This window comes from Silene latifolia, chromosome 8 (assembly GCF_048544455.1).
Source record: "Silene latifolia isolate original U9 population chromosome 8, ASM4854445v1, whole genome shotgun sequence".
Lineage (NCBI taxonomy): Eukaryota > Viridiplantae > Streptophyta > Magnoliopsida > Caryophyllales > Caryophyllaceae > Silene > Silene latifolia.
Window position 1 is genome coordinate 4,046,190 of NC_133533.1, and position 24,128 is coordinate 4,070,317.

At 34.4% G+C, this 24,128-nt stretch overlaps 5 protein-coding genes and 1 pseudogene across 8 annotated transcripts; 3 read left to right on the forward strand and 3 right to left on the reverse strand.

Moving 5' to 3' along the window:
* Positions 1–67: 67 nt before the first annotated feature.
* Positions 68–1,756, forward strand: LOC141596077 (uncharacterized; annotated as a pseudogene).
* A 176-nt stretch (positions 1,757–1,932) lies between these two features.
* LOC141596076 (ricin B-like lectin R40G3) lies at positions 1,933–3,585 on the reverse strand. Of its 2 annotated transcripts, XM_074416096.1 has the most exons (4): positions 3,086–3,585; positions 2,875–2,970; positions 2,496–2,778; positions 1,933–2,224 (listed from the first exon to the last, which is right to left on the reverse strand). In XM_074416096.1, the coding sequence occupies exons 1-3, from the start codon at positions 3,527–3,529 to the stop codon at positions 2,539–2,541; spliced, it is 780 nt and encodes a 259-aa protein (XP_074272197.1). In that variant the 5' UTR covers positions 3,530–3,585; the 3' UTR covers positions 1,933–2,224; positions 2,496–2,538. The 2 variants fall into 2 exon arrangements, with proteins under 2 accessions (XP_074272197.1, XP_074272198.1); XM_074416097.1 differs by lacking the exon at positions 2,875–2,970 and having other exon boundaries at positions 2,090–2,224.
* Positions 3,586–4,964: 1,379 nt separating this feature from the next.
* LOC141594001 (uncharacterized) lies at positions 4,965–6,464 on the forward strand. The gene is made up of 2 exons (XM_074414218.1): positions 4,965–5,249; positions 5,561–6,464. Exons 1-2 carry the CDS (start codon positions 5,041–5,043, stop codon positions 6,258–6,260), a joined length of 909 nt encoding a protein of 302 aa, XP_074270319.1. The 5' UTR covers positions 4,965–5,040; the 3' UTR covers positions 6,261–6,464.
* A 3,671-nt stretch (positions 6,465–10,135) lies between these two features.
* Positions 10,136–11,816, forward strand: LOC141596078 (uncharacterized). Of its 3 annotated transcripts, none has more exons than XM_074416100.1 (4): positions 10,152–10,803; positions 10,906–10,998; positions 11,093–11,376; positions 11,448–11,713. In XM_074416100.1, exons 1-3 carry the CDS (start codon positions 10,252–10,254, stop codon positions 11,330–11,332), a joined length of 885 nt encoding a protein of 294 aa, XP_074272201.1. In that variant the 5' UTR covers positions 10,152–10,251; the 3' UTR covers positions 11,333–11,376; positions 11,448–11,713. The 3 variants fall into 3 exon arrangements, with proteins under 3 accessions (XP_074272202.1, XP_074272201.1, XP_074272200.1); XM_074416099.1 differs by having other exon boundaries at positions 10,153–10,803; positions 11,463–11,816; XM_074416101.1 differs by lacking the exon at positions 10,906–10,998 and having other exon boundaries at positions 10,136–10,803; positions 11,463–11,713.
* LOC141596079 (stem-specific protein TSJT1-like) lies at positions 11,765–14,141 on the reverse strand. Its single transcript, XM_074416102.1, has 4 exons — positions 13,652–14,141; positions 13,177–13,417; positions 12,938–13,058; positions 11,765–12,157 (listed from the first exon to the last, which is right to left on the reverse strand). Exons 1-4 carry the CDS (start codon positions 13,879–13,881, stop codon positions 11,964–11,966), a joined length of 786 nt encoding a protein of 261 aa, XP_074272203.1. The 5' UTR covers positions 13,882–14,141; the 3' UTR covers positions 11,765–11,963.
* A 3,389-nt stretch (positions 14,142–17,530) lies between these two features.
* On the reverse strand, positions 17,531–19,289 carry LOC141594002 (uncharacterized). The gene is made up of 2 exons (XM_074414220.1): positions 18,936–19,289; positions 17,531–18,437 (listed from the first exon to the last, which is right to left on the reverse strand). The coding sequence occupies exons 1-2, from the start codon at positions 19,142–19,144 to the stop codon at positions 17,750–17,752; spliced, it is 897 nt and encodes a 298-aa protein (XP_074270321.1). The 5' UTR covers positions 19,145–19,289; the 3' UTR covers positions 17,531–17,749.
* Between the last annotated feature and the right edge of the window lie 4,839 nt (positions 19,290–24,128).

The following is a 24,128-nucleotide window of genomic DNA, read 5'->3' on the forward strand; positions in this document are numbered from 1 at the left end:
CAATTACATGGGCTTCTATGTATTGTAGGCTAAGGTTTACGCTAAAGTCGACAGGGGCCAAGGTTAATTGCACAGTTTATTTGGCCCAAAAGTCAGAGGGGGCCTGGCCCCTACGCAGGTAAAGGGAGATCCGCCTCTGGATGCACCAAAAGAGTTGAATAGCCCGGGTTCTATATCATTCGGGTCGGGTAATATTAATAATAAGCCTAAGTTACCTGAAGAAATTGTGAGGATATTTCAACAAGCTTATTCCCATAATGCCCCTCTTTCTATTGGTCTTGGCAATTCTGCTTTTCTTGCTTATTCTCCATGCAAAGCCCCTCAACTTCACCACCAAAGGTACTAGTGTACTACTACTACGATAATAGAGTCGATATTTTAACCAGACGTAAAAAAAAACAAATTATTTTTTTATGAGTAGTATTTTAATCAGACTTAGAAAAAATGAAATTATTTATCTATAAGTATTGAGTAATATTTTAATCAGACGTAAATATCAATTATGAATAATTCAGTCTTAAATACATTAATTAATACAAAAAATTGTTTATGATTGATTACAGGACGTTTTGTGGAATGGACAACATGTACTATTGTACTGCATATTCTTAGGAAATTTGAACAATTTAAACACGTTAATCAAACAATATGGTCTAGGAAAATATACCAATGAAGCCATGTTTGTAATTGAAGCGTACCGGACGCTCCGAGACCGTGGCCCGTACCCAGTTGATCAAGTTCTTAAGGACCTTGAAGGCTGCTTTGGTTTTGTTATCTTTGATAAAAATGCTGGCACTGTTTTTGCTGCTCTGGTAATTATTCTTAATTAATAAATTTATATTTTTGGTATTTACCCTTATTTTATTGCTTAACATATTTGTTGAAAATTGTTTTTTTTTTTTTTTTAATTTGTTGATAATAATAGGGTGCTGATCAAAGAATTCAACTATTTTGGGGAGTTGTTGCTGATGGATCTGTTGTTATTTCTGATAATAAAGACGTGATTAAAGCAAGCTGTGCAAAATCATTTGCACCTTTTCCTTCTGGTAAGCAAAAGTTTGTTCTTTCAATCTCGAAAATTCTCATATAACCCCTCTTAGACCCGGCAAAATTAACCTGACCAGATTAAACCGATCTGATATCTGAATTGAGGACACGACCAATATGGCCCAACCCGAATTATATAGCTTGATATTAACATACCCGAATCCAAAATAACCTGATCGGGCCTAGTTGACTCGTTTGTCATGTCTAGCCCGTGGGTGTTAATCAAAATTTGATGAAATATTGAAAATAAAGAGACGGTTTCCAAATGATTTGTAATGAACTTAACACAAACCTATCTACACTTTAGTAGATTTCACGAAACCCTAATTTTAAAATGAGTTTTGTGTTGATTGACTTATCGTTTTAAATTACTTTCTTGTTGAATATTAATGCTAATTGTTTGGGAATGATGGAAAATGCAGGGTGCATGTATCACAGTGCAATAGGTCTAATGAGTTTTGAGCATCCAAAGAACAAATTAAAAGCAATGCCAAGAATTGATAGTGAAGGAGTAATGTGTGGAGCAAATTTTAAAGTGGATGTTAGCTCTAAGAAAGCCTCTATGCCTCGAGTTGGTAGTGAAGTTAATTGGGCTTTTTCGGGTTCTCGGGCCTGATTAATTAAGTTAATGAATATCATCTCATGTGTAGTTTACTATCTGAGTTTATGGTTAATAAACATGAAGTAACATTTCAATTTACACTTTTAACTTGGTGATAATGTGTTGCACGCTTGTTAATTGATACGACAGTCTTGTCTAAAACGGTTTTACAATAAAATATTGTCAAACTATTTATTGAAGACAACAATGCTCTATCGCAATAACATAATAATTGGTGGAAGTTTTTTGTAGTGAAGCTATTTAAGTAAACTAACACTTGGAAATTATAATAACACTATAGTATTTAACATTTTCATACAATAATTTTTTTGGTACATATTTCATACAATAATATTTTTGGTACATATTTCATACAATAATTTGTGAATATTAATAGAATACAATACACACGAGACATATACACTAGTCGAGTTCAAATGACCGACACATAAGATATTTGTCGCATCAATTAGTAGTATATGATGCTTTTTATTATGCAGAATAAAAATACATATTAAAGACCGCCGATGATCCAATGGTCTTGTACTCTTGTTGTCGAATTATACCCGAATAATCCTGCAATAAAGAAATTGGACAGAACGATAATAAGTTCTACATTACCGTTTAAAATGAATGAAAATGTTATCAACAAGATATGAAAATAACACCTAAGATTTTAAAATGTTATTATATTGTTTTAACCAAACAAAAAAGTGATATTGTTTTAACCAAACAACATTTACATGATAACGATCATTACTATTGAATCCATATTAATTTTGTTTTAGTGATTTGGATTGAGAGACCATCTCTCTTAAGAATTTGTGCACAATAAAAGAAGCCTTACCTTTCAAATTTCGAACCAGGCTTTGAAAATGTCTAGCACGCCCCTAGACAAGGACGAATTTCCAAAGTTGATTGTCAGCATTGTGATGCGGATCTCCATGGTGACGGTGGTTCTCAGGATGAATTCCAATTTGAGTGCCATCATGGATGTCACCCGTCCAAGCATCCATAACCATGCTCTGATCAGTGTATGTCCTTAAAAATTTAAACCCACAACTTATATCTCCACTCTCGGACCACAAAACTGAATTATCATGGCAAACTGGCTTTTTCACCAATTCCAACTACGCAACATAAATAGAAAAACAAGTTATTCGGGTCATGTCATTTACCTCTCGCGATATATAATTTTGAGCTACAAAATGATTAATAAAATTTACCTGAACGTGCCTACGAATGTGGTTAACGCACTTTCCATTGGCATTACTAATAATCATAAAATGATGAGACCCGCTAGTCTTCTCTTTGTGCCATAACTACATGCATTGACATAAATAATAAAATCACATCAATATACACGTAATCAATGTATTAAAGTGTCAGAATAACATAGATACATACATGGATCTAATAATAATAATTACTCAGTACCTGGTGATTATCGTGGTTGCTTGGAAGTGCAAGGCACAATTTGTCATGTCGAACAGTGACACAGTAATCTTTCCCACATCCCGGCCTTTTGCAATAAATCCTGTAACTTGGATGTCCATGACTACCATGAGGATGGTGACAACCATCACGAGGACAATCGTCATGACAACCCTCATGCGGATGACGACAACCATCATGACCACCTTCGTGAGGATGACCTTGACCATGACCACAGTCAGGACGACGACCACCTTCATGAGGACCACGGCCATGATCACCTTCATGAGGACGATGACCACCTTCATGAGGATGATAACCACCGTCATGAGGGCGACGACCACCTTCATGAGGACCATGACAACCATCACGATGAGGACCACGGCCATGACAACCACCATGAGGACCATGAGTACCATAAGTACAATGAATAATACTACTACTCATTATGCAAATTTGATAATCTCACTAATGTTATTTATTTTTTGTATGTGTTATTGTATTTGATAATCTCACTAATATTCCTTATATATAGTGCTTAATTATTGTTTACGTTGACTTGGTCGTCAATGTAGTAGAGATAAAGTTCCACATTTAGTACAAACAACCAATTGTTCAATTTCTACTTTTAGTTCAATAGAGTATTGTTCCTACTACGTAAATAACGTGTTTGGATAATGATATATTTGTTCATTTTCAAGCCCAGTAAATATGTTTGCTTAGGGTTCATGAGCTTCATCTATTCCTTCCTATTTCTTAGCCAATAAGAAATTGTTTATTTGTATTTTAGTTAAATTCAGTTTAATTTAATTCCATTAAGGTTCTGATAAAATCAATGTTGGTATGTTGGACACTCACAACTCACAAGCAAGTGCCTTACTGCCTTTTGTACGGGTGAGGTATTTTTCACACACCCATAACCCTAATTTTATACCTACCGGCTACCGTCACCTAATAATCTACAATAACTATATTTGATTATCTACGGTATAATCATATTCCTTATCGCCTTGTAATCTATGGAATGATTTATTATATATCCTGCAACATCCTCATTTGGCCATAGTAACACAAAAACTCATTTAATACGGGCATATATGTCTTCACTTTAAAACGGGTCAAGTATTACACGTAAGACAGGAACACAATGCATTGATATTAACAAAGGAAGACCTATTGCCATAGTAAATACGTAGCAGTTGCAAGTTGCAACTTGATGGCTGCTGCAATGAAGCCATGCATGAAGGTTCGATAAGCTGCACATAGTACAAACAACAGTTATCTCATTTAAGGTCACAATCTAACTTTCAATTTTTACCCTCTTGAGTTCATACTTAGCTTAAACGTGTCTACAACGGTATAGCTACGGATGTATTGGGACGTCTTGAAATTACATTAAACTTTAATTTTGTCACGTGTACCAATAAAATGACATAATTGGTATAATTCTATTGAAAGTCGCAGGTTCACATCTCTCGTTTTTTGTACTGTATAGTTTTTGTGGCCTATATGACATTGAAAAACAAACAAACGTCTCGTTCTTTGTACTGTATAGTTTTTCTTGGAATTACTAATATAAAATATTTTTAATTAAAATTCTTGTGAAAATTAAGAAAGGGGGGTTGAATTTCACTTGAAATGATGGCGTGGACCCAATGGCGAGAAATAGTTCAAAACGAGCGGATCAAATTGAGTCGGTTTAATTTGCAGGACGGTCCAGGTTCAATGTTCGATGATCTGACCATCCCTATTACTTAGCTAGTAATTAAAGTCTTGATCAATGAAGAATTGATTGTTATGTCTGTTCTGCAGCTTCCTTATTCACACTTGAATAATATTCCAAGTGAATAGAAATTAGTTGACGTAGTTCGTATATAACTAAAATACTCCAGATTGTAATATTATTACAAATAAAAGCATAAAAATCGAATAAAAAAAAAAGAAGAAAATTTAGGAAAATGGCATTGCCTGAGATCATATGCTTAAAATCAGTATACAATAACAAGTACTTGCGTTATCGACATGAGAACGTTCAAACTCATGGCCTTCTTCAATTTTCGGTTGACACAGTTTTAGGTTCAACCGCGCAATTTGAAGTGGTTCAAGCTCAATGTGGAGATGGCCTAGTTCACCTCAAATCCCGCTACATGAATAGATTCTTAGTCAGGTAACACTTTACTTACACTCGTAGCTAATTTTTTCCGATAAGAACTTTAAAATTCATTTTATTCATAATTTCATAATAATCATCAAGTTTTCAGTTAAATTTTCTAACTTTTTTCAAGTTTCTGTTGTTTGGTTGTATTATTATTTGCCGTCCCTGCTTAAATTAAATCCCGGCTCTGTCACTGATTAGGAAAACATTTGACACTTCAGTTTTTGACTTTTTTTTTTTTGTGTTCCTTACTTTAATTAAAAAAAAAGGCTAAAGAGATAATTTACGCACCGATGTAACAAATGTCATCTTTAATTTTTTAGGTGGTCACCAAATCATTATTGGATAACGGCCTCTGCGGAGGAACCAAATGAGAACAAAGGCGAGTGGTCATGTACGTTATTTAAGCCCATAATCATAGAGAACGGCGGCGCAACCAAAAAGGCTAGAATCATGCACGTCCAACTCGGCCATTACGCGTGCCTATGGCGGATCGGTGCACCTTTTGATTCATGCTTGTTCGCGGGATCGAAGGACACTGATCACGACTCATGTGACCTTTTCAGCATTATAGACTGGTCATCCGCTCTCAAATTACCCCAAAATGTGGCATTTAAAGGTGATAACGGAAAATACATAGGCGCATTCTCACACAACGGAAGGCCGTGCTTTAAATTTTCGTTTGATGACCCTAATGACCCGAAAGTTGCGCAAGAAGTGTTTGGTTCTCGTGATGGTACCGTGTACATAAAATCCAAGTATTATGGTAAGTTTTGGAGGCTCGACAAGGACGATGATTTAATTGTGGCGGACGTAATTGAGCCTAATAATATCGATAATCATGCTAGTGCAATGTTTCGGGTTAATGTGATTGACATTAATAGCGTGGCTCTACTCAATATGTCTAAGACATGGTTTGTTAAAAGATTGAGTATTGCTCATGAGTATGTAAGTTTGTTGAACGCAGCTAACCAATCTGTGGATCACTATGCTACATTTGAGGTCAAAGACTTGGGAAAATGAAGTCAATGTTAAGTGTTAAGTAACATTATCTTATCGCTATTATTATTAAATAAGAAGCGTAAACTGTTACTCTGTAATCTGTATTGGGTAGTTATATGTTATGTGACGGTCTTATAAACTAATTGTGTTTAGCATTTGGAGTTACTCAATACCTTCTCTTGTAATCTTGTGTTATTTGTGTGTATTTTATGAGCTTCGTTGTAATCTTATAAACGTACGATTACATGTATGCTTTATCCTATGTATATTGTATCTAATCTACAAATAAATAGAAATCGCAGATATCTTATATTGGAAATATTGCAAAGGTTAGTAATGTTATCCAGATTCAGTGCATTATAAATAAGCCTTTCATTGCATTGTAAAAATCAATTACTTAAGAAAATGCCTAGACATAGCAATGGGAGAATTAAGGAGTTTCATAAGTCATAAGGAGCTTCTTAACCATTGACTTACAAAATAAGGAACTTTTTATATGAAACTGATTCCTAAAGTAAAGACAACTGGTTTCTAAAAATGAGAGAAAAAGAGGGAATAATTACAATAAAAGGGGTTTGATTTTGACAATCTGGTAAGATTTTAATCGGAAAAATAAAAGGGGTTTGATTTCGCTTTAGAGCGAAATTAAGGGGGTTGTTTACTACAAAGCAAAGTTATTAAAGGAGTTAATCTCATATTAAAGCGAAGTTTAGGGGGGCCGTTTACCACTTTCACAAATTAATATCTAATACAATGGGCCTAAACATTAGTCAGCCGTTGCATCACGAAAGCTGTGTTTAATAATCACTTCCTTAAAAAAAGGAAGGTCTAACTTCACATCTTTGAAAATATTCTTGAAATTTCCCACGAAATTTGTCAAGCACTAAGAATTGAGTTAATAACACATAAATTATCACTTTCAACAACTAGCTTTGAAATTCCTAAATATTTAGCTGCTAAAATGACTTTTTTTTAAGCGCGAGGGTTTCTGCAATAAAAATGCTATTAGATCCACGATTTTTTGCTCCTAACAAAACATTTTTACCATCATGATCTCTAATACAATAACCTAAAGCTGCTTTTATTCCATCTAACATATTTGTATGATGCTGAGCCAAGATTTGAATTCAACAAGGGTGAAAATTTAGTAGGTGTCAATGGATAATGATATAACGAAAACTCGAAAAAAGTTTGAATATTGTAAGTAATATAAAAATATAGATGTTTTCATTTTTCGCCATCAAGCGAAGGCGGACTCTCCTGCTAGTCATCCCCTAACTCCACCACTGTTTGTAATGATCCATTATCCCTCCCTAACTCCCTTCAAATCCCTCCACCCCATTTTGCTATCCAAATAATATAAATCGGCTCCCTCCAAAACCCTATCCTCCATTTTCTTCCAAAATCTTTCTATCCAAACAAGGACAAAATTACGCTATTTGTCTATCCAAAATCTTTCTATTCAAACAATATAAATTTCCCCATTTTGCTATCCAAACAATATAAATCGGCTTAGCAATGGCCAGACCCTTAATTACCTAGTCGAGCTTGAAATAGTTCTATAGCAAACTAAGGCCCTGTTCTTTTGGACTGAAACTTATCTGATCTGAACTGAACTGAACTTATAGGATCTGAACTGAACTGAACTGAACTTATAGGATCTAAAGTGAACTTAAATTAAGTGACTTGAAGTCCAAAAGAACATGGCCTAATTCAATAACGAATTGATTGTTTTTTAACGCCATATAGGCCGTAAAAACTATACAGTACAATGATAGAAAGATTTGAACCTATGACATTTAATGTAATTATATCAATTACGTCATTTTATATTATTAGTACGCGTGACAAAATTCAATAATGTAATTCCAAGATGTCATAGTACTCCCGTAGCTATACCGGTGTAGACACGTTTAAGCTAAGTATGAACTCAAGAGTGTAAAAATTGAAAGTTGGATTGCGACATTAAATGAGATAACTGTTGTTTGTACTATGTGCAGCTTATCGAACCTTCATGCATGGCTTCATTGCATGCAGCAGCCATCAAGTTGCAACTGCTACGTATTTACTATGGCAATAGGTCTTCCATAAGATAATAAAACGGGTGTGATAATTGACTCGCTTTATGGTTAAGACATATAGATGAGATCAAAGTATCAAACAACCCTTTTGTTAATGTCAATGCATCTGTTTATGTCTTACGTGAAATACTTGACTCATTTTAAGGTTAAGACAGATATGTCTGTTTTAAATGAGAATTTGTGTTACTATGGCCAATAAGAATGTTGCAGGATATATAATAAATCATTCCATAGATTACAGGGTGATAAGTAATATGATTATATATCTTAGATAATAATAATCAAATATATGTAGTTATTGTTAGAATAAAATCTACGATAGTAGTTATTATAATATTAGGTGACGGTAGCCGGTAGGTGTAAGATTAAGGTTAGGGGGAGTGTGAAAAAATAGCTCACCGATACTAAAGGCATTTGTGCGTGTCCAACAGACCAATACTGATTTTGGGAAGAAGTAACATAAACCTTATACTCCCTCGTATTCTAGATAAACCTCCTTATTCATGGGGCACTAAAATTAAAGAGGGGATTAAAATAAGGTAAAGTATTGTAGTGGGGTTTGGTAATTGGAGAGAGGGAATGTATTGTGGGGTATTATTGTGGGTATGGTGATTAAAATAAGTATTGTTGTGGGGTAAGTTGATTAAAATAAGTATTGTTGTGGGGTGAGGTAGGGTATTGTTATGGGTAAGGTGATTAAAATAAGTAAAAAAACTTTACTAAATAAGGAAATAAGGAAGGTATTGTGAATAGATGAAAAAGGAAAGAGGGAAGTTTATGTAGAATAGGAGGGAGTAAAAAAGGGACCCTCGGGATGAAAACCTCTTGCACATATAAACCGGCTTATCTCTCTTGTGTAAGCATGCGGCATAAACTCAACAACGAAATTTAACACAAGGCTATTTTTTACTGAATTTAAACTATTTATTGAAATGAATTCAACTAAACTGAGCTGAATGAACAAAAATAAACTAAAATGAACCCGTCCCTTATAGTCAAGAGTAGTTTGTTGATGGTTTGCAGCGTGTTATTTCAAAGGGTAAAAGTAATTTGTCAACGATCTTTGAAATCAGTCAGAGGTAAATTTTATCTCATAAATCAAAACGAAGGATCCCCTCAAAAGCTACATGAAGATAGCGATAATAGGACGAGCCGAATTGTCAGATGCTGTTTTGAGATCCCTAGTTTATAAGAAATTTATTTTTCTTTGGTTTCCATTAGATTTGTTTTCGATTATAATTATTCTTTGTAAGTGCCGTGTGGCATTCTATTAATGAATTGTTCTTTTCTCTCAAAAAAAAAATGAACCCGTGATACCTTAATCGAATTGAATTAAACTAAACTGAATTTAATTGAAATACAAATAAACAATGTCCGATTGGCTAAGAAATAGGAAGGATTAGACGAAGCTCATGAACCCTAAAGTAAACAAAATTATTCCGACATGGTAAAAATATCTAAATTTTCTATTTTTCGATACTTTTTCAGACCTATTGCCGATACTAAGTAGCAGTCAAAAATTTGTATCAATTTTTCATGATATTATGCACGGATCATATATATCATGGCGAATTCTTCAGAAAAAAGTGTGTCTTCCACACTTTTTTTTCGTCAAACCTCTCAAAACAAAATATAATCTTAGGTAATTACTTTATAAACATATGCATAAAAAGAACGACTTGAAAATGAACAAATATATCATTATCCAAACACGTTATTTACGTAGGAACAATACTACTATTGAACTTAAAAGTAGATATCGAACAATTGGTTGTTTGTACTAAATGTGGAACTTTATTTCTACCACATTGACGACCAAGTCAACGTAAACAATAATTAAGCACTATATATAAGGAATATTAGTGACATTATCAAATACAATAACACATACAAAAAATAAATAACATTAGTGAGATTATCAAATTTGCATAATGAGTAGTAGTATTATTCATTGTACTTATGGTACTCACGGTCCTCATGGCGGTTGTCATGGTCGTGGTCCTCATCGTGATGGTTGTCATGGTCCTCATGAAGGTAGGCGTGGCCCTCATGATGGTGGTTATCATCCTCATGAAGGTGGTCATCGTCCTCATGAAGGTAGGCGTGGCCCTCATGACGGTGGTTATCATCCTCATGAAGGTGGTCATCGTCCTCATGAAGGTAGGCGTGGCCCTCATGACGGTGGTTATCATCCTCATGAAGGTGGTCATCGTCCTCATGAAGGTGATCATGGCCGTGGTTCTCATGAAAGTGGTCGTCGTCCTGACTGTGGTCATGATGGTTGTCGTCATCCTCATGAGGGTTGTCATGATGGTTGTCATCAACATGGTCCTCATGATGGTTGTCACCATCCTCATGGTAGTCATGGACATCCAAGTTACAGGATTTATTGCAAAAGGCCGGGATGTGGGAAAGATTACTGTGTCACTGTGCGACATGACAAATTGTGTCTTGCACTTCCAAGCAACCACGATAATCACCAGGTACTGAGTAATAATTATTCAATTCATGCGCGTATATCTATGTTATTCAGACACTTTACATTGATTGCATGTCGTGTTTATTATTATTGCCAATGCATGCAGTTATGGCACAAAGAAAAGACTAGCGGGTCTCATTTTATGATTATCAATAATGCCAATGGAAAGTGTGTTAACCATATTGGTAGGCATGTTCAGGTAAATTTTATTTCTCATTTTATGGCTCTCAATTAAATAACGCGAGATATTTAAGACATGATCTGAATAACCCTTTTTTGTTTATGTTGCATAGTTGGAATTGATTAAGAAGCCAGTTTGCCATGATAATTCAGTTTTGTGGTCCGAGAATGGAGATATAAGTTGTGGGTTTAAATATTTAAGGACACACACTGATCACAACATGGTTATAGATGCTTGGACGGGTGACATCCATGATGGCACTCAAATTGGAACTTATCCTGAGAACCACCGCCACCATGGAGATCCGCATTGCAATGCTGACAATCAACTATGGAAATTCGTCCTCGTGTGAGGGATGTGCTAGACATTTTCAAAGCCTGGTTCGAAATTTGAAAGGTAAGGCTCCTATTGATTAACATTTCCATTCATTTTAAATGGTAATTTCAAACTTAATATTGATCAGTCAGATTGCTTTATTGCAGGATTAGTCGGGTATAATTCGACAACAAGACCATTGGATGATCGACGGTCTTTTAATATGTATTTCTATTTAGCATAATAAGAAGCATCATATACTACTAAGTGATGCGATTAAAAATTGTATAAGTCGGTCACTAGAACTCAACTAATTAATATGTCTTGTGTGTATTGTATTATATTACTTCGTATTATTCACAAATTATTGTAAGAATATGTTGTTATTATAATTATTCCAAGTACTATTTTGCCTAAATAGCTTTACTACAAATAACTTTCATCAGTTACTATGGTTTTAGAGAGCATTGTTGTCTTCGATGAATAGTTTGACAATGTTTTATCGTAAACCCGTTTTAGAGAAGCGTGACTCATGGTTATTAAGAACCATGCATACAAATTAGCAACTGATACAAGTTAAAATTAGTGTAAATTGAAATGTTACTTCATGTTTATTAACCATATAAACTAACTATACATGAGATGATGATATTCATTAACTTAGTTAATCAGGCCCGAGAACCCGGAAAGGCCCAATTAACTTCACTACCAACTCGAGGCATAGAGGCTTTCTTAGAGCTAACATCCACCTTAAAATTTGCTCCACACACTGCACCTTCACTATCAATTCTTGGCATTGCCTTTAATTTGTTCTTTGGATGCTCATAACTCATTAGTCCCATTTCACTGTGATACATGCATCCTGCATTTTCCATCATTCCCAAACAATTAGCATCAAAATTCATCTCGGATTTAATTTAAAACGATATTTCAATCCAAATAAAACTCGTTTTAAATTGAGGGTAACGAAATCTCAAAATTATACATTTATCCATTTGTTGAATATATGAGTGTAGTATTTTAATAAAATAGGTAGATCAGATGAAAACGGAGAAAGTATATGTTTCTTATACTTAGAGTGAGCATCTATTCAAGACTGGACCAAATCTGACCAGACTGGAAATCGAAAATAAAAATTTGGCAGACCGAGGATGAAACCTAATTTGGTCTCGACCAAACCAGAATCCGAAATACTTGGTCTGGTCCGTTCTTAGACTGAAATGGATATAAGTTACCGATTTTAAATCGGGCCAGACCCAAATAAGTTCGATCTAGGGACGGTCCAATTCAAAGCAAATGGTCCAGTCTGGATCGGACTAGACCTAAACTCTCACATCCGGTCACTATCTTAGAAAACCGTCTCTTTATTATACATTAAATCAAATCCCGGTATGGACCCGCTAGGGCAATATGGGGATTTTCGAGATTGAAAGAACAAACTTTTACTTCACAAAATCTCATTATAGACGGCAGATATCCGTCTATAACTAAATACGGGTCAAATACAATACCACATTCCTAATAAAACAAGCAACAAGTGGGGTGGTGAGGGCCAAAAATATCACCACTTTCAAGCTATTTGTTCCGTCTTTAACTATAGACGGATATATCCGTCTATAGAAGACTAGCTACTTTTACTTACCAGAAGGAAAAGCTGCAAATGATTTAGCACAGCTTGCTTTTATGATATCTTTATTATCAGAAATAACAACAGATCCATCAGCAGCAACTCCCCAAAATAGTTCAACTCTTTGATCTGCACCCTATTATTAACAACACATAAAAAAAAAAAACAATTTTCAACAACTATTTTAAGCAATAAAAAATGGATAAATAACAAAATTATAAATTTATTAATTAATTAAGATTAAGAATAATTACCAGAGCAGCAAAAACAGTGCCAGCATTTTTATCAAAGATAACAAAACCAAAGCAGCCTTCAAGGTCCTTAAGAACTTGATCAACCGGATACGGGCCACGGTCTCGGAGCGTCCGGTACGCTTCAATTACAAACATGGCATCATTGGTAGACTTGCCTAAGCCATATTGCTTAATTAAGGTGTTTAAGTTGCTCAAATTTCCCAAGAATATGCAGTACATGTTGTCTATTCCACAGAACGTCCTGTAATCAATCATAAACAATTTTTTGTATTAATTAATTAATTAATTAATAATAATAATAATAAAATAAATAATTCGATTTTTTTTTACGTCTGATCAAAATTCTACTCATAGAAAAATAATTTGATTATTTTACGTCTGATTAAAATACTACTCTGAGAAAAATAATTTGTTTTTTTTTACGTCTGATTAAAATATCGACTCTATTATTGTAGTAGTAGTAGTACACTAGTACCTTTGGTGGCGAAGTAGAGGGCCTTTGCATGGAGAATAAGCAAGAAAAGCAGAATTGCCAAGACCAATCGATAGAGGGGTATTTTGGGAATAAGCTTGTTGAAATATCCTCACAATTTCTTCAGGTAACTTAGGCTTATTATTAATATTACCCGACCCGAATGATATCGAACCCGGGCTGTTCAACTCTTTTGGTGCATCCACCAAAGTCTTGCTAAAAATTGCCAACATTTTGTCTTAAATTTTGGATGTATTATTGTAGTATTTGATTGATGATGAAGTAGAATGAAAGTAAACTGTGTTTGAAGTTGGATATTTATAGGCTTATTATAGTTTGGGTGATTACGTAGATTATTATATTATCTTATCCAAAAGTGTCACAATATCTACGAGGAATATTATTGATTGATATTTATTTTATAATCTTATCATATAGAGAAATATCCACTCACGTTTTCGAGTTTTGACAAGTTCATGAGATTTTGTCTCTATAGATATTTTTTTTTTTTCTTTTTTTTGGTACAATGTCCCTATAGATATTATAGGCTACGTGCATAAGTACATAACTCGGTTTTTAATCAAAACGGATTATTGTATAATTTTCGTGTTTTATCTTATCCACCACCTTTATCTGCTAACGTATTATTATCCTGTTAATGTGCCAAATGGAGGGATAATTTTTTTTTATCCATCTAATTAAAAGGTCATTTTATTCTATAATTTTATGAGATTATTATATAATTACGGTGCAAAACTCAAGGGTTTTGGGTAAATATTCGATTATAATTAACGTAAAAAGGTATACGAGGAAAGAATATTTACGTAAACTATGCTTGTGATCTGAGTCAGCACGCCAAGATTAATATCGTAATGGATAAGTGCATGCTGATAAGGCTGTGACTCTACTTCGTCGGTGTGTTTAATCAATCACTCTCACTTTTGCCCAAAACTATGGGCGATATTATGTCGGTAATAAACCTGTTTGAAAGACAAAATATTAGGATATTAGGCTAGGCCCATTAGGGTTACAAGATATGGCGGCTATCGTCTAGGGTTTATGGTAGTAGGTGTATTATATATACACCCATGTATTCACTTAGAAGGATATCAATCAATAATACATTCTCCCTTATTATCGTCCCCCCTCTATAATCTTAACATGGTATCAGAGACTCTTTCCTGAGGTCTCTAGATACGCTTCCGCTTTCTTGCCGGTGAGCTACAATCTACGATATGCTCACCGGCGGGATTTCAATAATTCATAAATTAAAAAAAAAAAAAAAAAAAAATTGGAAATTTATTCGTCCACTGAACTGATGGTGTAATGGCAACTTTGCCGTTCAACATTCAAACGGCTGTTTTCCGTTGATCGAAATTTGTCATATTGCTAGAATTTTTTTGCCGAGACATATAAAAAAAAAAAAAATTGTCATCCCAAAATGGATGCAGTAATAGCTTTTCCAAAAAAAAAAAACAAAGAAAAAAAAAAATTCTTTCTTTTCCTTTGAAATTTAATTAATCGTCTTTTACTTCGTTTAAGGTGGTACTTGATTTATTTGGAGTCCGAAAAAATTAACGTTCTCCAGATCTTAAAATTGACGGATAATTTTCCGTTTTATCGATATTTGCCAGGTTCGATTAGGGTTCCTGCAAATTAACTCATACTTTCGACAAGTCCGAAAAACTTAACGTTCTTGTTCGAAGAAATTTCTAGCGAGTCTTTATACTCGTATCTTACCACTTTTCGAAGACGAAGATGATTGATGAAGATCGAAAAAGATGAAGATTGAAGATTTCATTTTTTCTTTTTATATTTTTTTCTTTGTATTTCTCCAATCGTAAAGTTCGTACTACGTACTGCCTTTACGATTGCGGGAGGGTATTAGGATATTAGACTAGGCCCATTAGGGTTACAAGATATGGCGGCTATCGTCTAGGGTTTATGGTAGTAGGTGTATTATATATACACCCATGTATTCACTTAGAAGGATATCAATCAATAATACATTCTCCATTATTATCGTCCCCCCTCTATAATCTTAACACAAAATCAACCCGAATTGATTGACCCGACCCGAAAATGCTGACCCAAACACTACTCAAATTCTAACCGAATATGACCTGAAATTCGATTTGACCCGACCCCCCGAACATGCCTTGAGCTTTGTTGACTCGGAACCGACCCGTTGCGAAACATCCGATTCGAAAATGACCTGACAAAACATAGCTCTAATTGAATAAAAAAGACTTAAAATGATCAATTTAAAAGCATGCTTAATAATACGTTAAAAACAAAGAATCAATTATTAAAACTAAAATAAATATAGGTAATAATACTAAACATACTTTTTTTTCTCTTAATCATTAACCCGAAAATGACCCGAATCTGAAATAACCCGACCCGCTTGACCTGTAAATGACCCGATCAACATACCCGAAAAAAACCTGAAGCTCAAAATGACCCAATCCGGCCCGAACTAACCTGATAATATGATATACTCAAAATGACTCGACCGAAATTGGCCCGATCCGACTAACCCGTTGGCTAGGTCTACAGGTGCTAACGAGCCGAGCCGAGCCCGAGCTTGGCCTTACTCGGCTTGTGCTCAAGAACCAAAATTCGAACTCGAGCCGATCTCGAGCTTACCCAAGCTTTAAAAAAATGTGTTCGTTATAAATTAAAGCTTGCGAGCTTTAACGCAAGCTCGAGCCAAACTCGAACCCAAATCGAGCCTATATAAAACTGTTAATTTTTTTTTCTTTCGATATTTTTAATAACAAGGCTCGAAAATTATATGTAAAAATATTTCGCAAATCAGCGAGACATTTGCTATGTGTGATACAAAAATATACTCATGATAAAATATTTTTACAAAATATGAGCAATATCTTATGTAATCGCACAAGTTCGAGCCGCTCGCGAGCTTTTCGAGCCGAGCCAGCCTTTGCTCGGCTTGACTCGTTAAGCTCTCGAGCCGAGTCGAGCTCGCACGAGCCGAGCTTTAACCGAGCTTTGACCGAGCCGATCTCGAGTAGCTCGCGAGCTGTCTCGTCTCATTAACACCCTAGGTCTACTTATGTTGACTTGTTAAAGGTGTCAAATGGGTAATAATTGGTCCCAATTCGGGTTACATGACTGAGGTTAAAATACAGATTCAGATTTATTAAGGTCAGGGTGAAAGCAATGGTCAAAATTTATTCCTTAACTCCATTTTTTTTTTTATCATTTTCTAAATCGAAAAAATATTTGAAGTACTAAAACTAATAATTAAAGTACTACAATTCTATAAATTAAGTTAATTTAATAATTATTTTTTATTAAATAATATTAAAGTTATATGAAATTAATTTTTTATTATATATATAATTTAAAGTACTAAAATTAATAATTTTTTAATTATTATTTCAAATATGGAGTATAGAATAAAAATATTAATATTTTAACCCATCGGGTAATTCAAGCGGGTTGATCATATTTCGGCTTAAATTGACGAGTTCAAGTTGATTGGATCACAGGTTAAGATTTTCGGGTGTTGACCTGAAAAAAAATTGGTTGGGTTAGATTTTTTTTTTTTCTTTTTTGAAATCAGGTTGGGTTAAATTTTAATTTGATAGGTCATAGACTCTTGTAAATAGCTGTGATCTATGCTTACGTACTTCATAAGTCCATATAACATGTCTCATAGTAAAGTTTAGATTTTTTTTTTTTTTTTAAAAAAAATTGTCTCATAATAAGATTTATACGTTATCATATGTTATTTGGTCTGTTTTTGTTGATTAAGAGTTATTTATGACTTTATATATTTCTCAGTTTAAATCCTCTTGTGATTAAGACTTATTAACGACTTCGTACGACCTCATTTACATAGATTTCAAAACATTTTATTTAACAACGAAGCCTTTATTAATATTTACACACAATTGATTACGCAAGATTGCAAGAGTAGGTTTTGAGTGACCTCTAATACTAATCAAGCAAAATACTCGTTAGTTTGTAAGACCGTTACATAACATATGACTACCTTATTCAGCGTAACTGTATACGCTTTTTATTTAATGATAGCGATAATATTTCTTCCGTAGCACTTGAACATCGACTTCAATTTCCCAAGTCCGTCACCTCTAGCGTAGCAAAGCGATCCATAGTTTCGGCAGCTGCATTCAACAAACTTTCGTACCCATTCGAGTACCTCTTAACAAACCATGTCTTAGACATATTGAGTAACGCCACGGTATTAATGTCAATTACATTAACCCGAAACATTGCACTAGCACAATTATCGATATTATTAGGCTCAACTACGTCCGCCACAATTAAATCATCCTTGTCGAGCCTCCAAAACTTGCCATAATACTTCGATTTTATGAACACGGTCCCATCACGAGAATGAATCACTTCTTGTGCAACCTTCGGGTCATTAGGGTTATCGAACGAAAATTGAAGGCATGGCCTTCCGTTATGCGAGTATGCGCCTATATATTTTCCGTTCTCACCTTTAAATGCCACAATTTTAGGCAATTTGAAAATGGATGACCAGTCTATAACGCTGAAAACGTCACATGAGTCGCGATCAATGTCCTTCGATCCTGCGATTAAACACGAATTGAAAGGTTCCCCGGTTCGCCATAGGGACAAGTAATGGCCGAGTTGGACGTGCATGATTCTAACCTTCATTGTCACACCTTGCTCTATGATTATCGGCTTAAACAACGTACATGACCAATCGCTTTTGTTCTCATTTAGTTGATGAGCTGAGGCCGTTATCCAATTATGATTCGGCGACCACCTAAAAAATTAAAGACGACATTTATTTATTTAAACTCGAATAGTTGTTTATATATATAAAAATCAATAAACGAATAAATTAAAGTTTATTCAAAGACAAAGAAATACGAGTATATCATAAATAAAAAAGATTTTTCCTGTTTGTAATATACGACTAAAAAACTACGCATGTATCATAAATAAATAAATACGAATAAAGTTTATTCATAGACAAAAAGTAAACTATAACAACATGCATTAGATATCAAAAAAGATTTTTCCCGTTTGTAATATGCATGCGGAAATTAGAAGAAACTTGTACGTACTATGTAAGTATGTAACTATGATAATTACTAAAAATTTATTATTTACGTTCCAAACATAGTTTAACTTTCATTAAATAGCCAAAGAAAAAATGTTGAAACAAATGATTGAGAATTTGCGACATAGGAAGTAACGAGTAAGTTTCTATATTCTTATCGGAAAAATTAAAAGTACGTATATATATACAGAGTGTTACCTGACTAAGAACCGATTGGTGTAGCGGGATTTGATGTGGACAAGGCCATCTCCACATTGAGCTTGAACAACTTCAAATTGAGCAAATTCAACAGAAGCTTTTTCACCGGAAAATTGTAGAAGGCCGTGAGTTTGAATGTTTTCGTGTCGGTAACGGAGGAACTTGTTATTGTAGTTTGATTTCAAGCATACAAGTGCAGGCAAGGCCATTTTCTTATATTATATTTTCTTCTTTTTTTATAATGTTGGATTGTTTTTATGCTTCTATATCTCAAATTTGGTTTGCTATTTATAAGGAGTGCAAAAGAACTTCAATTTTATACGTACTTTCTATTGACTTGGGAGCCAATGCCCAATGAGGAAGCTAGAATAGACGTAATATATAGGCAATTCCAGGATCTACAACATTTTACTTGCAATGTAATAAATGGAGATAATATCTCTCAACACAACAGGTAAATAAGAGAAATTTTAAGCCGCTTGGTAGGCTATACGCCTATACCACGTCATGTTTTTTTTTTCTGCCAGTTTTTTTACCACGTGTCTGGGGTCGCTTCATAAGTTACCATTTTCGATTTTCAGTCCTAAATAAAAAGTACGTCTATTCATCTAGTTTTAAGGAGTACCTTATTTTCGCCCGATTCTCGTTTATCGCGTACCCGCACCTTCAAATGTCCTCTGTTGCTTCTCAAAATTTGTGTGGCTTCTTTAACTGGCCAGATGCACCGTCCGTATGATTTACGGTCGTTTTTGTTCCGCGACCCTGAAATCCCGAAAACCGTGTATTATACACTTAAATTTGAGTCGTTTTTGAGGTCGTACCGGGTCATGTTTCTTTTCCTACCGGTTTTTCCATCACCTGTATGGGGTCGTTGCATGAGTTACCTTATTCGATTTCAGCCCTAAATAACAAGTTATCATCTATTTTTAAGGAGTATCCGATTTTAGTCCGAGACTAGTTTCTCGCATACCGCCGCACTCATATGTCCTCTGTTTTTTATTTCTCAAAATTTGTGTGGTGGCTTTAGCTGGCCCAATTAATCGTTCGTATGATTTACGGACGTTTTTGTCATATGATTACCCTGAAATTCCGAAAATCGTGTATTATACACTTAAATTTGAGCAGTTTGAGAGTTCGTACCAGGTCATATTCTTTTTCTCTCGGCTTTTTCCACCACGTGTGTGGATCTCTACATGAGTTATCGTATTCGATTTCAATTTATCTATTTTATGGAGTACCCGATTTTCGTCTGAGATTTATTTATCGCGTATCGGCACACTCAAATATTCTCCGTTTATTCTCAAAATTTGTGTGGCTAGCTGGCTGCTTTAGATGACCCGATATACCGTCCGTATAATTTACGAACGTTTCAGTGATTTACACGTGTATGACTTTCATGTAGCCAACTTACATCGTTGCAAACACGTTTATGTGGTGACTCGAGACAGAAGAAAAATTGAACGTTGGATTGAGACTTTAAATAAGATCACTCTTAGCTTGTTTAATTATTGCACCGTCATTAGTTAGTAATTACTAGGCTGATCAATAGATCTTGCTTAATTAGGACGGGTTTAAGTAATTCTTTCTTATTTTAATATTATTTAAATTAATTATGAGTATCGTTATAACTTAAGATTGACTTAAACAAAATATGAAATGACCGGTTTATATTGTAATTATGGACGCTCAAGTCGACGTAAGTAAACATTGTCTTTGTTTTCTTGTATTTTATGGATGATGATAGGGTGCTGGATTTTCAAAGTAGTTAGTGAAATATGACTTGAGTAGTTGAGTCACTTGACTAATACGGAGTAAACAAGTCCGGGATGCATCTAATTCTCTAATTACGCATCTTCTTTCTCAATTCTCATACCTAATTGATTTTTACGATGAACGCACTTAGAGACCAATGACAAAATTAAATACTCATATAATATTACTCGTATTTATTAATTAGGATGTTTATTAGTAATAATGTTGATTTATAGAATAAGATGGTTTCAAATTGTGAAACAGTCGTTTTATTTAATAAAAACAATTTATTTATTACTATTAATTAATAGATAAGTACGAGTAATTTTTTATAAAAGGACGGTTTCACAATATGAGACCCTCTCGATTACACAATAACTACCAATTGATCTTTTGTTTCTACTCTCACAGTATATTTGCCATGAGTAAGTCTTGCTTAAAACGGGTCGGATTTTAAGACGGGTTGTTGTGTGAGAGGAAATGGGTAGAGGGGACAAAGGTGGGACCTCCCATGTGCTTCTCCACTCACCCTAAATGGGTATTTTGTGAGAGAATATGGTATCCGTCTTATTAATAAGACGGATACCTTGGTCTGAAATAAGAATTGGTGATTTGCCATAAGCTATTGATTGATATAATGATTGATTGAAGGTCAAAAAATCAGATGATCATTCTTTTCCGCATTATAATATGAATTAAATGGCTATAAATTGTCAGAAGCTTGTGACCGTTACAGACTCAAGGTAAGAACTTGTTAATATAGCTATCTCGTGAAAATCTCATGTAATCAACAATTCTCCCAAATCGTGATCCATCACGCTAATATCTAACACATTGGGCCTAAACATGACACTAGCATAGCCCATAGTTGTTGACTTGGTCCAATTGTTTGGGCCAAGCCTTGATGCACATATATAGCCGCAATTCTTTTGTAAAACCGTTTTATTTCACAGGTGAATAAAATGAGCTCAACAAACAAAAATAATTATGAAGGCATAAATGTGATATCCCCATATTAATGTGATCCTATTATAAGTCGTATAAGGGTTTAAGACGATCTCTAATACGAGAAAAAGGAACATACATCGGATGTACTACCTCCAACTTTTTTGTTTTTTTGAGCATATAGGTATTTTTTTTGAGCTTATTACCTCAAACTTTATTTGTTTTTGAGCATGTGTATTTTTTTTTAGCATAATAAAGTTTATAAGTTAAATTTTAATATTTTTTCCATCAAAACTCAAATTTAACTAAACTTATATGTAATGTTTTTGAGTTTTATTGTAATTTTTTAGAGCTTAATGTTTAAGTGAATAAACTCAGAAACTTTATAGTGAAACTCAGAAACTTTATTTAAAACAAAACTCAAAAACTTTATTATAATGCTCAGAAACTATAGAATTAGAGGTAGTACATCAGATGTATAATCCTCTTACTGTCTCTAATACTACTAATATCACAAAGGATACTTTCTTAATTTATACTTCCTCCATTCTCATATGATGTACCCATTTTATTAAAATACTACACTCATATATTCAACAAATGGGTATATCATATAAGAACGGAGGAAGTACAAACTTACTACGGAGTACAGCTTAGCAAACGGCCAACATTTCTTGCCTGTTGAGAGTCGGGTGTCGAAATTAGTTTACAAATGAGTTGGTTTTCTTAAGTCAAACATGTTTGTGCAAAATTTTGGAACCATTTAACAGCTAAATGTGATCATTTTCGGGAAAAAAAAGTTACTAACATGTCGTAACACTAACTGGACCATTTGGCTGGTCAAACGGGCAGGCGGGCTGGGGCAGGTTAGGCTTGGTTTAGGGGACTCGAAACCGGCTCGAGATAGGGGCGGGTCGTGCAGGGCGGGTAAAAGGGGACCAGAGGAGCGGCTTTGGGGCAAGCCTATGGCGAGTTCGGGTCGGGGGCTGGTCGGGCTTCATTTGGAAGACCCGAACCCGACCCGAGAAAGAGGACGGGTAGGGCCAGGATGGAGATGGGCCGGGCCAAATTAGACCCGAGTGGCAGGTCGGGTCGGGCTGACTCGCACTTTTGACCACCCCTAAACCATGATGGTTACATTTGACCATAAAATAGTCACTAAACCTATCTTAAATCACCAGAAACAAGAATTTGCGGTTTATAAATACGTTTGTGATGGTGTAAACTAGCAATCAATAATACATGACAGGCTTGAATTGTTTCATATGTAAAAGCAAAATAATTCACAAATGAATACAACAAAGAAGGCGCGAGCTCAAGTTTACAACATTCGTATTCATATGTGTACCGAATGAACATGTCTCGATGGTGGTGGAGCTAGGGCCAGTAGGGGTGCTCGCGCTCCCTAACAGATGAGATTTTCTATTTACGTATATAGGATAGTATTTAATCTGTTTTACATTTAAAACAAGTATAACCGTAACTAGACAAAAAAAAAGACCTACCATTCTACCAATATACACACCACCAAAGCAAGTTGTTGGTCTACTTTTCACCGTTCAACTAGTTTTTCAAGTACTAGTGATATTTTAGTACGCCACTTGTTGAAGTGCTTATAATAAACTATAAAGTCAACATTGGAAGCAAGAACAAGAACCGTAAACAATGGGCAATAAAAGTGGCTTTACGTACATTTCTAAAGTTTTGAGACAATGGATAGACAATTCAAACATAATATAGTGGATAATGCAACGGCACCGTCAATGCTTAATGCTCTCTGTATTTTATTGCAACAATTTGGTTACCATTTATTCATTTTCTATTATACCCAAAATCTATACGTGAAAATCTCGTTGGAGATCGAGTGGTAGAGTTAGGAGATTAGCAGCAACTCTGCGGTGTCTTGCTCTTGCAAGATGATGAAAATTTGAAAGTTTTTAAGTTAAATTTGAATATTTTTTGAGTTCATCTTATACAATTTTGTTATTACTCATCCCCTTCTATCAAATCTTTTTGATCCTTAGATATACTAAATTATGTTCCAGCATTGAATTAGTCATCTTTTCATCTTAATAATTATTACAAAACTATTCAGCAAAGATACATACATATACTCATACAATTAACATACACACAACTTGTAAACTCGTATTTAACGATTATATCCATATACAAGCACCATGATCATTTAAGGTGCGCATATTGAAAAAAAAGAAAGAGAAAATTTTTAAATATTGCATACAACGTATTCAATTCACCATTTAAATTATGAATCAGCTTAAGTTTAATTCATTTTCAATCTGTATTTTTTAATTGATGTTAAATGACTTGGATTGTTTTGCCTAATGACTAATCATGGTCCTCCCGTTATTTATTTTAAATTAGCAATTTAAAAGTCTTCCGTTCAGATTGATGTTTATCTTAAGTAGTAACAAATTCAATTCTGTACCAGATACCTTAATATACATTCAAAAAAAAGTTAACCACTCTAAACTA

Coding starts and splice junctions, on each gene's coding strand:
- LOC141594001 (XM_074414218.1), top strand. CDS start 5,041: ATGGCATTGCCTGAGATCATATGCTTAAAATCAGTATACAATAACAAG. Junction 5,250..5,560: donor ATGAATAGATTCTTAGTCAG/GTAACACTTTAC, acceptor TTAATTTTTTAG/GTGGTCACCAAATCATTATT.
- LOC141596076 (XM_074416096.1), bottom strand. CDS start 3,529: ATGAGTAGTAGTATTATTCATTGTACTTATGGTACTCATGGTCCTCAT. Junction 2,971..3,085: donor GCAACCACGATAATCACCAG/GTACTGAGTAAT, acceptor CAATGCATGTAG/TTATGGCACAAAGAGAAGAC. Junction 2,779..2,874: donor ACATTCGTAGGCACGTTCAG/GTAAATTTTATT, acceptor TATGTTGCGTAG/TTGGAATTGGTGAAAAAGCC.
- LOC141596079 (XM_074416102.1), bottom strand. CDS start 13,881: ATGTTGGCAATTTTTAGCAAGACTTTGGTGGATGCACCAAAAGAGTTG. Junction 13,418..13,651: donor CCTCTACTTCGCCACCAAAG/GTACTAGTGTAC, acceptor GATTGATTACAG/GACGTTCTGTGGAATAGACA. Junction 12,158..12,937: donor ATTTGCAGCTTTTCCTTCTG/GTAAGTAAAAGT, acceptor TGGAAAATGCAG/GATGCATGTATCACAGTGAA.
- LOC141594002 (XM_074414220.1), bottom strand. CDS start 19,144: ATGGCCTTGCCTGCACTTGTATGCTTGAAATCAAACTACAATAACAAG. Junction 18,438..18,935: donor ACCAATCGGTTCTTAGTCAG/GTAACACTCTGT, acceptor TTAATTTTTTAG/GTGGTCGCCGAATCATAATT.
- LOC141596078 (XM_074416100.1), top strand. CDS start 10,252: ATGAGTAGTAGTATTATTCATTGTACTTATGGTACTCACGGTCCTCAT. Junction 10,804..10,905: donor GCAACCACGATAATCACCAG/GTACTGAGTAAT, acceptor CAATGCATGCAG/TTATGGCACAAAGAAAAGAC. Junction 10,999..11,092: donor ATATTGGTAGGCATGTTCAG/GTAAATTTTATT, acceptor TATGTTGCATAG/TTGGAATTGATTAAGAAGCC.